General features: G+C 38.1%; 1 protein-coding gene across 1 annotated transcript in view; it reads right to left on the minus strand.

Moving 5' to 3' along the window:
* Window positions 1-14761, minus strand: part of rempA (intraflagellar transport protein rempA) — a 107436-nt gene extending 92675 nt beyond the window's left edge. The window contains exons 1-5 of the mRNA XM_071667897.1: window positions 14697-14761; window positions 14156-14309; window positions 11047-11274; window positions 9015-9157; window positions 6683-6825 (exon numbers count right to left, since the gene is read on the minus strand). Coding sequence (XP_071523998.1) covers window positions 6683-6825; window positions 9015-9157; window positions 11047-11274; window positions 14156-14302 — 661 coding nt within the window. The 5' untranslated portion in view covers window positions 14303-14309; window positions 14697-14761. The remainder of the gene's footprint in view (window positions 1-6682; window positions 6826-9014; window positions 9158-11046; window positions 11275-14155; window positions 14310-14696) is intronic.
* Window positions 14762-15171: the final 410 nt, after the last annotated feature.

A 15171-nucleotide genomic window follows, 5' to 3' on the forward strand; every position in this document is an offset into this window, starting at 1 on the left:
TTCCTACTTGCTCACTGTCATCCATTCCTGATGCTACTCCGCCCTACAAGAACAGCACAAATGCATGAAGAAAAAAGGAAACGCATATATTCTCTTCCTCTTACCCACACCTGAATGCTGCTCCCTGCATTATTGAAGAAGTACCAGGAAACAGAAGAAGAAAGGCCACATCTGCTCACATCCATAAGCAAGCTGTCATGTCATATATAATTCATTATCCATATTTTATCTTATTATACTTGATTGTTGTTTCCTGCATCAGTGATGTAGTGCGAGGAAACAGAACAAAGAAAGACCCATTCACTCATACACATACATGTATACATACATGCTCAGACACATACATATACCTATCAACATATAAACATACATACATACACATACATATCCATATATACACAATCCCTTTATGTTGTTGTACAAGTTTATGCCCTATTGCAAAACTGCTCTAAGAGCTGTAGGTACAGGGGGCCCCCAGTATACTAGTTACGAATAAAAGACATACACTGTAGAAGAGATGAATACAGATATACTAAAAGAACTGACTGCAGCTAGAGGTTTGTCAGATATAGATCCCTTGTAACTGAGTTGTGATTCGGTATATTACAGTCATTTGGTGGAGGTGTGAATGAAGACTTTGGTCTCGCTTGATAAACCATCTTTGACAGTATTGAAAACGTAAGAAATGCTTATAACAACATAGATATTCGTGTTAAATGTCGGCTAAGGATGTGTGGGTGCATGAAGGTGAGAGGCTATATGCAACTGATCTACCAAATGTAAAAAGATCAAGACTGTAATTAAATATGATGTCAATGCAATGTGTAAATAGTATTTGTTATATCAGGAAATGCTGCATTCTGAGCAAGACTTGGCTCATGGAACAGCCTATGGTAAGGAAAGGGTTAATTGAAAATAGTAAAACTCTAAATGATAGATGCACCCAGAATGATCAGTTATAGAATGAGGTGAAAGCTTGAATCCCAGTAAGGGAACTACATGACAGATAGGAAGCTGGAGGAAGTTTTATTCTAAAGGTTGTTTATACCTTTAAAATGATCATCTGACACCTGTCCAGTTGTCTTCGTAACATTTTCATCTTATGGCCAGCTATGTGGAACCATCTGGTCAACTCAAGACATCAAGCTAGATAACCTGGCAAATCTTCTGTGGAAAAAAATATGTGAGCCATTAGGTGTAATAAGATATGTTGTAAGGCATGATGCAACCCATACTATTACATGCTAGTGAAATACGTGTCTGTAACAGCAGTGTATATATGTCTATCTCCCTTTGCTTTGATATCATCTCAAATCAGATATTTACATGATCATTTCTTACAAGTATTTTCCTTCTTGATGTGAGAACGGAAGTTTTTACTTTTCCTTAATCTTAATTTTGGATTAAACCACTTATTCTTTTTTTTCTTGTACTTGATTACCATTTCCCCCATTAGAGGGTAGCACCACGAACAGACAAAGAAAGGCTGCATCCACTCACATCCATTTTCGAGCTGTCATGTGTACAGCACCAAAAACCATAGCTCCCTATCCACAACCAGGCCCCACAGACCTTTCCATAGCTTACTCCAGATGCTTCACATGCCCTGATTCAGTCCACAGATAGCGTATCAACCCATGTATACCACATTGCTCCAATTCATTCTATCCCATGGACACCTTTCATCCCCCTGCATGTTTAGGCCCCAATCACTCAAAATCATTTTCACTCAATCACTCCATCTCCAATTTGATCTCTCCATTTTCTTTGTTCCCTTCACTTCTTTGTCAACCATTCTTCACTCATTCTTTCCATATGCTTAAAACATTTCAGTACACCCTCTTCGCCTCTTTTGGCCACACTATTTTTATTACCACACTTGTCTCTTACACTTTCATTACTTAATCAAACCACCTCACACCACATATTGTCCTAAGACGTTTCATTTCCAGTGCATCCTCCTCCACACAGCCTCATCTACATCTTACGCTTCACATCCATATAATATTGTTGGGACTACTATATCTTCAAACTTACCCATTTTTTACCTCCAAGATAATATTCTCTCTACACATTCATCAGCACTCCTAAAATCTTTCCCACCACACCCACCCTATGACTCACTTCCACTTCCAAGGTTCCATTCACTGCCATGTCCACTCCCAGATATCTAAAACACTTCACTTGCTATCATTTTTTTTTCCATTCGAACTCACACCACAGAAAACCCTACTTTTATTCACATTTACCTTCAAATTGCTTCTTTCACACACAAAAATTCTGCAGTTTATCACTCAAATGTGCCACCAGTGCTGTATCATCAGCAAACAACGCCCGACACACTTCTCAGGCCTTCTTATCCTCCACAGACTGCATACTCGCCCCTCTCTCCAAGTCTCTCACATTTGCCTTACCACCCCTTCCATACACAAATTAAACCATGGTGACATATCACATTATCCCTAGGGTAAGGGAGAAAGAATTCTAACCCCCATGTTCCCCTGCATGTCATGGAAGGCAACTAAAGGCGGCGGGAGCAGGAAGGCTGAAATCCCCCACCTTCCTGTATTTCAATTTCTAAAATATGGAACATTCTTACCTGTTCTCTTTATATACATATGATTTTTTTTTACAGCCCTCTCTCTTTCTACATCTATTTTCTAAAGGACCTAAAATATTGTGCATATTAAAAGACCCAAACTAAAATTTCCTTTATCATCATTTATGCATTGCTACCAATAAGTTAGCTACAATGTAAATAAATTTTTCTCTTCAACTCTGACCTCCATCTTACCCATATTGTTTCTTCCTTTTAGCATATTTTTCTATCCCCATCTTGTCTGTTCTTAAACTATGTAGTGAATAACGTTTATCACATCATATTTCATAATAATCTAAAAACACCATCTCCCACTAACAAAATTCACCCTTTCCATAAAATCCATCATATTTCATTTTCGTACCTAAAATTACATAACGTCTCACTTCAATCGCCCTTACTCATTTCATTAGAATAGAAAATCTACTTCCAGTATGGCTATGTCTTTTAGCAAATGCTCAGTAAGTAATTTCAGTTACATTTCATTAAGATTTGTATTGATTTTCAGAAAAGAAGAGAATGTTGGGGTGAAGAGAGTGGTGAGAGTAAGTGAGCTTGGAAAGAAGACTTGTGGGAGGATTTACCAGGAGAGATTGAGTGCAGAATGGAAGATGGTGAGAGCAAATGACATAAGGGCAGTGGGGGAGGAATGGGATGTATTTAGGGAAGCAGTGATGGCTTGCACAAAAGATGCCTATGGCAGGAGAAAGGTGGGAGGTGGGCAGATTAGAAAGGGTAGTGAGTGGTGGGATGAAGAAGCAAGATTGTTAGTGAAAGAGAAGAGAGAGGCATTTGGACGATTTTTGCAGGGAAATAGTGCAAATGACTGGGAGATGTATAAAAGAAAGAGGCAGGAGGTCGAGAAAGGTGCAAGAGGTGAAAAAGAGGGCAAATGAGAGTTGAGGTGAGAGAGTATCATTAAATTCTTGGGAGAATAAAAAGATGATTTGGAAGGAGGTAAAGAAAATGCATAAGACAGGAGAACAAATGGGAATATCAGTGAAGGGGGCTAATGGGGAAGTAACAAGTAGTGGTGAAGTGAGAAGATGGAGTGAGTATTTTGAAGGTTTGTTGAATGTGTTTGATGGGAGTAGCAGATATAGAGTGTTTTGATCAAGGTGGTTTGCAAAGTGAGAGGGTCAGGGAGAATGGTTTGGTAAACAGGGGGTGACTGTTTTGTAAAAAAAAAAAAAAGGGGGGGGGGGGTGACTCTGTTGTTGACTGGTTGGTGAGAATATTCAATGTATGTATGGTTCATGGTGAAGTGCCTGAGGATTGGTGGAATGCATGCACAGTGCCATTGTACAAAGGCAAAGGGGTAAAGGTGAGTGTTCAAATTACAGATGTATAAGTTTGTTGAGTATTCCTGGGAAATCATATTGGAGGGTATTGATTGAGAGGGTGAAGGCATGTACAGAGCATCAAACTGGGGAAGAGAAGTGTGGTTTCAAAAGTGGTAGAGGATGTGTGGATCAGGTGTATGCTTTGAAGAATGTATGTGAGGAATACTTAGAAAAACAGATGGATTTGTATGTTGCATTTATGGATCTGGAAAAGGCATATGATAGAGTTGATATAGATGCTCTGAGGAAGGTATTAAGAGTATATGGTGTGGGAGGTAAGTTGCTAGAAGCAGTGAAAAGTTCTTATCGAGGATGTAAGGCATGTGTACAAGTAGGAAGAGAGAAAAGTGATTGGTTCCCAGTGAATGTTTCCATGGTTGTTTAATTTGTTTATGGATGGGGTTGTTAGGGAGATGAATGCAAGAGTTTTGGAGAGGGGGGGCAAGTATGCAGTCTGTTGTGGATGAGAAGACGGGAAGTGAGTAAGTTGTTCACTGATGATACAGCGCTGGTGGCTGATTCAGGTGAGAAACTGTAGAAGTTGATGACTGAGTTTGGTAAAAAGTGTGAAAGAAGAAAGCTGAGAGTAAATGTGAATAAGAGCAATTGAGAGGTAAGTTTGAATGGAGAAAAACTGGAGGAAGTGAAGTGTTTTAGATATCTGAGAGTGGATTTAGCAGCGGATGGAACCATGGAAGCGGAAGTGAGATACAGGGTGGGGGAGGGGGCGAAGGTTCTGGGAGCATTGAAGAATGTCTGGAAGGCGAGAACGTTATATCATAGAGCATACATGGGTATGTTTGAAGGAATAGTGGTTCAAACAATGTTATATGGTTGCAAGGCAAGGGCTATAGATAGGGTTGTGCAGACAAGGGTGGATGTGTTGAAAATGAGATGTTTGAGGACAATATGTGGTGTGAGGGGGTTTGATCAAGTAGGTAATGAAAGGGTAAGAGAGATGTGTGGCAAAAAAGAGTGTGGTTGAAAGAGCAGAAGAGGGTGTATTGAAATGGTTTGGTCACATGGAGAGAATGAGTGAGGAGATTGAAAGAGGATATATGTGTCAGAGGTGGAGGGAATGAGAAGTGGGAGAGCAAATTGGAGGTGGAAGGATGGAGTGAAAAAGATTTTGAGTGATCGGGGCCTGAACATACAGGAGGGTGAAAGGCATGCAAGGAATAGCGTGAACTAGAATGAAGTGGTATACCAGGGTCAACATGCTGTTACTGGATTGAACCAGGGCATGTGAAGCATCTGGGGTAAACCATGGAAAGTTTTGTAGGGCCACGATGTGGAAAGGGAGCTGTGATTTCGGTGCATTACACATGACGGTTAGAGACTAAGTGTGAACAAATGTGGCCTTTGTTGTCTTTTCCTAGTGCTACCTCACATGCACATAGGAGGAGGGAGTGCCATTTCATGTGTGGCAGGGTGGCTACAGGAATGGATGAAGGCAGCAAGTATGAATATGTACATGTGTATATTTGTATATGTCTGTGTATGTATATGTACATATATGTGCATGTGTGGGCGTTTATGTATATACATGTGTATGTGGGTGGGTTGGGCCATTCTTTCGTCTGTTTCCTTGCACTACCTCACCAAAGCGGGAGACAGCGACAAAGTATAATAATAATAATAATGAAAAATTAATTAAGAGGTTTCTCAACATATCTTTTTTTTTTAGCTACTTTTCCCACAATCCCAGTATCTAATATGATCATAACTAACTGTCACTATAAATATATATTTTTTTTTTTTTTTCATACTATTCGCCATTTCCCGCGATAGCGAGGTAGCGTTAAGAACAGAGGACTGGGCCTTTGAGGGAATATCCTCACCTGGCCCCCTTCTCTGTTCCTTCTTTTGGAAAATTAAAAAAAAAACGAGAGGGGAGGATTTCCAGCCCCCCGCTCCCTTCCCTTTTAGTCGCCTTCTACGACACGCAGGGAATACGTGGGAAGTATTCTTTCTCCCCTATCCCCAGGGATAATAAATATATATTAGCTCAAAAACATCTTGTTCCATTTTTATAGTTGTATTTCAAACTGGGTGGCCATTCAGGTCTCAAATTACAATAACATTTGCAGATACTTTACTATAATGATAATAAAACCCTATGAATGAAAGTCATAAATCATAACAGATATGTGAGTATCCTTTTTCTTTCAAACTATTCGCAATTTCCCGCGTTAGTGAGGTAGCGTTAAGAACAGAGAACTGGGCCTTTGAGGGAATATCCTCACCTGGCCCCCTTCTCTGTTCCTTCTTTTGGAAAAAAAAAAAAAAAAAAAAAAGTATCCATACATCATAAAAAGCACTGCCTGCCCCGAACTAACGTAAAATTAATAATCGCATATTTTTGAAATGTTTATTGAAGAACATTTATGTTTCTACCCTCCTACATCCATTATATATGCTGTTTTCCACATGTGGCAGTCTTCAGCACACTTCAACTAAAGACTTTTTCCAAAATTTTCAAAGATTCAACAGTAATAAACATTTCATGAAGCATCTTTCAGATGTTTGCATAAACAAATGAAATAAAAGAGCTGCAATTACTACAGCAGGTATACATAAAGGTGAAACAAAAGGAGATGGCAGTAAAAAGAGAAAGTATGGTATCAAGGGAGAACAATAAAACATATATGAAATAATTCATATAAAGTTTTATCATATAACTTACATGAGATAGTACATGCCACAAAATAAATCTCTTGGTGAGCAAGAGAATACCTACCAGTAGATGATCCTAAGAAAAAGTTAAGATTGTCCTTGGCATTAGCAGCAAGGCTGAGTCGTTTGTGACCTGTTCTTGGCCTCCAAGAGCTAAATATATCCAAGGCTCTTTCATCACCACTCACTGCAGCACGTGCAAGGCCACTTACAAAAGAAAAACTTATAAGTACACATGAAAATACAATATGGAGAATATATATCAAACCACCAATAATCCTTGAAGATACAGTCTTACATGTAATGCCAAATGACAAAAAGAGAGATAAATTTAAAATACTAAACACTAATGTTGATCGTGTGGATATGTACAAATATGATTTTGAACTTGGTCAGTAATGATGCAGGATTATTTAGGTTTGTTGAACGTTAAAAGACGTGGTGTGGATAACTAGCTCTGAATAATCAGAAGCTAATTTCTCCATGGAGTAAATAAAGGCACTAATCTGACAATTACTTCAACAGACCATTATGGCTAGTTATGGTTGGCATAAGCTGTATATAGTATTACCCAACAATCAATCATACATTTGAAAAATCATCATCAAAGAACTGCCCTTCCACTATACAAGACCGATATTGTACTCTTAGTTTAGTACCAAGGAAAAAATTTATTTTTACAGATAACAGCTATGGGAAAGATAGAGAAAGGTGGAAGTAATAACAAGACATTTTGGCAACCGTCATCATGGAAAAATAACTCTATTAATCATACATCTACTTTTTTTTAAAAAGACTTACAGGGCACAGGCAAAAAGTGCCCCTATCAAGGCCATCTCAGTTGAAAGAAAAGTAAAAGAAAGTACAAATAATCTGGGCATCACGTGTGTTTGTAGACAACCTGACTCTTGAAGGAAGAGAGGTTATGCAGAGGGAAAGATAAAAGAAGAAAGAAAATTCCACAGCTTAGCTGTTCAAGGAAAGAGGGAAGTATCATACCAGCCAAACCTCAAAAAGCTAGACTCCACACAGAAACTTAGGATTGGGGACACATGTAGACAGCTCATAAGAACAACAGCCAAAATAATATCTAGATAATAGAGAAAGAGCAGTAGCATACAGAAAAGGAAGGTTGGAAAAGCTGATGCTTACTTTTTACTTTACTGTCCACGGAGGTCTTGAGTAACATCAGGAGCCTTTTTAGAAAGGGGTCCTAGGGCAAAAATAAATATATCTTTTCTCTTTAATACTTGATTGTCATTTTGTACGTTAATGAATTAGCACCAGGAAGACACAAAGAAAGGCCACATCCACTCACACTGATTCTCTAGCTGCCAAGTTTAGTGCACCGAACCACAGTTCCCTATCCACAGCCAGGCCCCAAAGAACTTTCCATGGTTTACTTTGGCTGCTTCACATCCCCAAGTTCAGTCCATTGACAGCATGTAGACCCCAATATACTACACCATTCTAATTCACTCTATCCCATGCATGCCTTTCACCCATCAGCATGCTCAGGCCCCAGTCACCCAAAATCTTCTTCATTCTTCCATCTCCAATTTGCTTTCCCCATTCATCTTTGATTCCCTCTACTTCTGACATATATCCTCGTTGTCAACCTTTCCTCACTCATTCTCTCCATATGTCCATACATTTTCACGACCTCTTCTGCTCTCACAACCAAGTTCTTCTCTTACCCTTCATTACTTACTCAATTAAACCACCTCACACCATATTTCAAGCATATTATCCATCAAAAAAGCATTCCTTTATTCAAAGGAAGTGCATTAACCTCCCCATGTCATCCACTGATAGGTCTTTCTGGTCTTTAGCTACGGGCATACCTAACAACTTCTGTCACCCTGTTCTGACAATACTATAGCTGTCCTTCCTGTAGACAAAGCAACTCTCTTTGGTTCCCGTTTCTCCTCTAACTCCACCTTGGATGCCTCTAACATTCCTTCATCCCCTGATGCTCCTATTACTAATCCTATGCCCCTTCCCGTAATTTCTTTTCAGACTCTGAAAAGCGCTTCTCTCTCTGGACACAAGCAAGGCTTATGGTCCTGATGAAATCCATAACCCTATACTGAAAAAGTGTGCCTCTGAACTTACACCTGTGCTTGCTCGTCTGATCTGTTTCTGTGGTTTCAGTGCATTAAACATGACAGCTTGAGAATGGATGAGAGCAAATTAAGTCTTTTCATAGTCTCTTTCTGGTGCTACCTCGTTAACACAGGAAACAGTAAACGTGTGAAAGAAAAAAGAATTTGAATTAGATATAAGAATATCTGTACTTATGTTGCCTTAAAAATTCATTTACTTAACACAAAGCATATCACAAAAAGAATTACAAGCAAAAATTATTAAAAATACAATAATTATACAGTAATTACTTGATATCCAAAGTGGAGAGGTTCTTGTCTGTGTTAATGCTGACTCTGTAGACAATCTGCACAAGAGGATCTTTTAGCTCATGTGTGAACACTGTTTGTAGATTACCAGAGTTATCCACCCGCCAACCCACAGTAGAGCCAGACTGAGGGGATGGATACGAGCTTTCTTAGAACATTAGTTTTGTGATACCATGACTCATTTCAGAGCTGAGATACTAGTAACCTAAAACTCCAATCCATATTTCATTCTTGTTCATATATTATGCAGTAAATCTAAGATTAATAGTACTGTGGCTTCACCATCCACACCAAAACTATGATTTGGTAGTTGATGATTAACAAAAATATGCAAACCTAACCACATCATGCTGTTAAAACCTACAATTAAATAACACAACCTCTTATTGGCCTCATCTCTGTGATACCCCACGGGATTGTTCCTCTAAGGACTTACACAAGGCTTTGAGACCCAAAGGTTTCAGGTTGTTATTCTGTACTGATTAACCAGCACAAGAGAATATACTGTGCTGGGCAAAACCAAGGGATAGATAGAACAGCATTATAGAGTGTTATTTAGCAAGCATGAGCAAAGACACCTTTAATACCCCTAAGACAATTATCTAAACTATAGAGCAATCTCAGGACACTTTATGTTGAAATCTATGTATCTATCCATCTTTCATTACCTCTTTGATCAAACCATTTCATACAACATACCGTCCTCAAATATTTCATTTCCAACACATCCGCCCTCCTCCGTACAACCCTATTTATCGCCCATGCCTTGCAACCATATAATATTGTTGGGATTACTGTTCCTTCAAACATACCCATTTTTGCCCATGAAAGAATGGTGTGAAACAAAAATGAGTGTATCAAGGTTGTGTAATGTTATCATGGTTATTTAATGTTTTTACAGAAGGGTTACCGCATGAGACAAGTGAGGTAGGGTGATTGTGAAGAAACACAATGAAGTTGCCAAAGCTGTTGCATGCACATGATGTTGTTGTTAGCTTAATCAAAGAAAGAGTTGGATAGAATGACAAGCTGGTCCAATAATGTTTCTTGAAGAAAGAGTAACATTTAGTGAGCACAGTAATGAGAAAACTAAAATTGGAAAGTAAAATCATGAAAAAATAAATTGGGCAGTGTGCAAGAGGTTTGGATTTACAAGTTTTGTCCCATGACTGATGTCTGGCTAGTAAACTCAAGTGTATAATAGTCAGAAACGTCAAAAAAAAGAACACTATATATGGATCATTTACTCAGCATATACAAAGCGTAGAGGATTTACGATGAGAATTTATCATGATGGCATATCTAAAGCATAGCAGTCACTGCTTATCTTGAAAAATGATGAGAAGGTATGAGGAAGTCATCAGAAAGGCATAAAGATGAAAGTCTAAGGATGGTATGATCAAGTAGAACACTTGGCAGGTAATAGGATTGTCAAGAAGATATATATCATCTGGTAGAAGATGTAAGGAGAGGTTGACCATGTAGGAGATGAATAGATGGAGTGAATTAAATTATCAAGGCTTATGATATTTCAGATGAAGATGCAAAAGGAATGACTGATGTCTGGATGCACTGAAAGCATTTTGTGTAATGGAGATGGTGTAAATGGATACAATGGTCTCATCTAACAAATCATCATAGAGTGTAAGATAGAAAAGCAAGACTCACTTTTATAAGCGTGAAGGTCCATGCTTCACTTTAACATACTGGGCACAAAATGGACATGGGTGGGAATGATGTTGCAGAGGCTTAATGTACCTTATTGGAAATGTAGTATAGTGATACTTCCATTGATAGAGAGATAGATGGACTTCTTATTCTTCCACTTTGCTCATACATGGTTAACACTCCACTCACATCTACATCTTCACATGCAGCATGCCTCCACTGCATGTAATCAGAATATTACTTTAATATCAAAATACTACTATTCTCAGAAAATTATTCTGATGATTACAGAGAATTCATAAAGTTATCTACGAAGGTAAACTATACATAAAAAAAATATTCTCACTGCATCTGCTGATACAAGTCTTGTTCCTGCTGCACTAAACATGAGAATGGAGATTGGCGCTCGATGGAGACTCTGGATTTCATGAAGTTCATGCTCATGATCATTCCAAAGGAAAAGCTCTCCTGATTCCCAGCCAACTGCCAGAATCCTCTTGCTTGGGTGCCACATAACAGATGTCACTTGAGCAGTTGGATGTGGGGGGATGTCCACTTCATCACACAGTTTACCCTGATGGAATATACAAATGTTAAGTGGAAATTTTAAGCATGATTCAAAGATTCTTAAAGATGTCTGGAAAGCATCCCATCACCTCAAGGAATGCAAAGGGAATGAATTGTGGAGTGGTAGAAAGGGTGAAACATAATACTTTGAGGTGGTCTGGGCATGTGGAAAGAATGCAAGACTGGGAGTTTACAAGGAGAGTGTATGATAATGCAATTAAAGGGGTTGGTGTGAGAGGAAGACCACCTGTGACATGGGCAAATAGGGTGGAGGAATACTGCAGGGAGAGAAATGATGGAAGAATGCATGGAGGCATGTAAGGACAGGGATGAGTGGAGACTCTTTTGCCATGGCCACCCTTCGATGGAAGTTACTGGAGGGAACGGGCATCAGAGATATAGATAGATAGATAGATAGACTAGCACCTCAGTTATCAAACAAAAGCTGGAGAATGAAAATTTATGTTGTTATATGAATGAATACTAATTCACGTAAAGATAGATAGACCAGCAACTCAGTTATCAAACAAAAGCTGGAGAATGAAAATTTATATTCTGTTAAAGAAGGGTACTCAGGAAAGTTCATGTTACAACCATTGACCAAACACTTAAAAGTTTATGAGCCTTCTGCTTTATGGACAACAAATTACAAAAAAAGTTCCAAGGAGGTGGTAATCAAAACTGGAAAGACAAATGACAAAATTCAAACCTCCAAGATGTTTATTTCTATATTAATAAAATTTTAACAAATCAAAAAATTAACTATATTATTAAATTTTCATTCATTTTGTTTGTTGTATAATTATTACTAGTATAAAAAAAAAATCAGTAGTTATCAAAAATAAGTCTATCTTCAACCTGTCTTTATATGAAAAAAAAACCTACATACAATCCTAGCCTGGATTTTGATGTGTTAGGAGAAAAATTCCAAAACACGAATAAAGTAAATCAAAGATATTTATGCTACAACCCATAATCCAGAAGCTGCTTGGATGGAATTGCATGACAGATTTTCCATAGAGTTATGTAAGGTGGGTCCAATGCAGTTTGCAACTATACGACAATTATGAGTTATTGACATCATAGATAATGCTACACCATATTGCCAAAATCCAGTAAAAGATGGCATGAACCAATTTCTCAGCTTTCCTGCCCAGTAAGCACCAGAGCAAGTGTTTCAGTGTAGTGGGTTAAGGAGCAAGACATTTGCAACACTATGAATCTGTCAAAGGGATTTTCTGAACCTAACATCATGCAGAAGACACTAGTGCTCTACAACATAGTACACACTGTGAAAATAGGTACAGATTACATTCATCCTTTGCCTAGACTACATGTATCTTAGATGTTATGAGGGTAATTGAAAATATGAGCTGTTCCCTAAATATACCTATGCACTTCCTACCCCAGAAGTCCCTCCTATCTTTATAAGGTTCCTACAGAGTTCAAGAAGCTGGTTCCATCCAACAGTCAAGACCACAGGTCATAAAGTGCAGACGCTGAGTGTGCATGTATGTGCAGAGAGTGCATGGCAATTGAGTAATAAGTTCTGTGTCTTTTATGCAGTAGTTGCACAGTGAGGGTCTTGTAGGGATGGTGGATGACCAGAGAGCAGAAAGGAAAGTATACTTGTATTTCTCTGTGGAGTGTGGTTTCTGATAGATGTATGTCTGGAGGGTTAGAGTTTATGACTGATTTGGGATAGCAGTTGTTTTCAGCTTGTGGGGTTATTTCAGTGAATATATGCTTTTTCAGTGTTATATTTATTGGAGGTTGGGAATTGTGAGTAGAGGCTGCTAAAGTGTGAGGCTAGGGTAAGCTATTCATTTCTGCTATGGGACTAGTGGATAGTTAAGGAATGGTTTGAGTGGGAAGGGTCTTGTTTCTTTGTGTAGGTGTTGAGTGTTTTTGTTTGCAGCTTCAAAGCTGCACTCCAATCAGAAGTAGGAAATGATGGACACCTTAGGGGAAAGAAGGTCCATCATGCAATGAATCTGCACCCCTTTTTGTTCAGTGACAATGGTACAGCCTTGCTGAACTGAATTTTCAATATCAGGGAAACCACATGCAGGCAGAGTTTGATAACTGTTCTCAAATAAAGATGGAAGTAATGTTTATGGATGTGTTATAATAACAGATGCATGAGTTATAAGCGATGTGTATGATAAAAGTGGTACCACTGGAGTCCTCACAAGTGGTACCACTGGAATCCTAACAGTCTGTAAGCTTAATACAGATGGTGCTAGTACTCTCTGTGATTATGAATATTGAGAAAATCTTGGCTCCTATGTGAGGTTAGATGAGGTTTCATGAGTTCTATTGATTGTCAAGTGAGTTTACAAGTCTCTTAAAGATTCAAGGATTTTGCAGAAGGGATCTGTTCCACACTGTCAGATTCTAATATTTCTATAGTCATCTAAACTCAAACCAATTAACCATCCCAATAGCAAATTATATGAGTGAGAGGTGATAATCTCATCCTCTTAAGTAATTATTTACTTAAGCATGAACAATTCCACAGGAGTAGAAATGAGATCATAAACCAAGAGTACACACTTCTAGTTTTGTAAACTTTACCCAGATGGATAAAGGAATGCAAGATTAATCTTCATAAATGTTTTGTTACTATCTTATTACCCACAAAATCATTCATGAACTAGCAATCATTCACCTTAAAGAGAAGTGAGAAAAAGAAATATTCATGAACAGAGATTAGTTCTCAAACATACAAACAACATGGAAGGCAGTCAAACTTAAGGATAACTATACACCACTCTGTAAAGACACATTAGAGATACTAAAGTAATTCCTTTTTCCATTTTCCAACACAGATCTAACTTTTTCAAGACAGAGTAAATAAGAAGCATGTAGAACCAAACGGAACTTACCTCCCCAGTGTACACATTCACTGCTCCTCCTTTATCTTCACTGTAAGCTGCTACAGCAAGACATGAAGCCTGAGGGTGCCATGATATCTGGGTATTGATGGCACTTGTATGAGGACTATCTACTATGCAGTCAAAGTAGAGTGACATCTTCCCCCTGTGAAATATTTTCATTTATAAGATTTACAAGGTCTTAACAGTAACTCTCCACAATTTCCATCACTAGCCTTAGGAGAATCCGTTTCTAATTATCAGACTGAATATCGTGATATTATTATAGGATATAACTTTGCTCTAGATAGGATAAAGACAAAGAATTATTCCATGAAATAGATTTGTATTATGTGTCTCCAGAACCCCCCTGTATCTTTGTCAGTTAACAATCAGAGAACAGTCTTCTCTCAAAGAATTTTTCGCTTCGAGGAGTCCCTGCTACTGGGTATAGCGTACATTTGGAAAGGCTCTTTAAAAACTACCCATTATGTGATTCTTCCGGAAGATTTGAAAAGTAGCTCTTAGCGTTGGTTACTATTACTTTACGTACCTCTTTTATGACTAGAACTACAATGAAGAATCCCCGGTCATCACCACCACAATTCAAAGTTTGTTGTGGTGGAATGTAGGCCAAATACTCAAGATTATATTACATATTTCATTAGCCAATTTTTGTAATTTTTATCATATAAGTAGAAGTCAGAAAAATATATCAAGCGAAAAGCGATATAGTGTATAATATTTACTCATGAAACTCGTGTAAAGAAAGAATATTGTCAAGGAATTATTTGCTTAGAATTAACAGTAGAATCGTTTATTCTAATTCTAATCTTCAGTCAAAGATATTCTCTTTCAATAAGCATATTTTTTCATACCAAACTTTATCAGTTCGGTAGTAATACTCGAAATGTAAATTATGAATATATTGCGAATTTCTGCCGTTGCTATGGCAACGTTTGTAAACATTTGCTGGTGTTGTCCACATGGCCGTCGCTTAGGAGAGAAGAACAAGGTTGGAAATAATT

The sequence above is a fragment of the Panulirus ornatus genome, chromosome 12 (assembly GCF_036320965.1).
Source record: "Panulirus ornatus isolate Po-2019 chromosome 12, ASM3632096v1, whole genome shotgun sequence".
Lineage (NCBI taxonomy): Eukaryota > Metazoa > Arthropoda > Malacostraca > Decapoda > Palinuridae > Panulirus > Panulirus ornatus.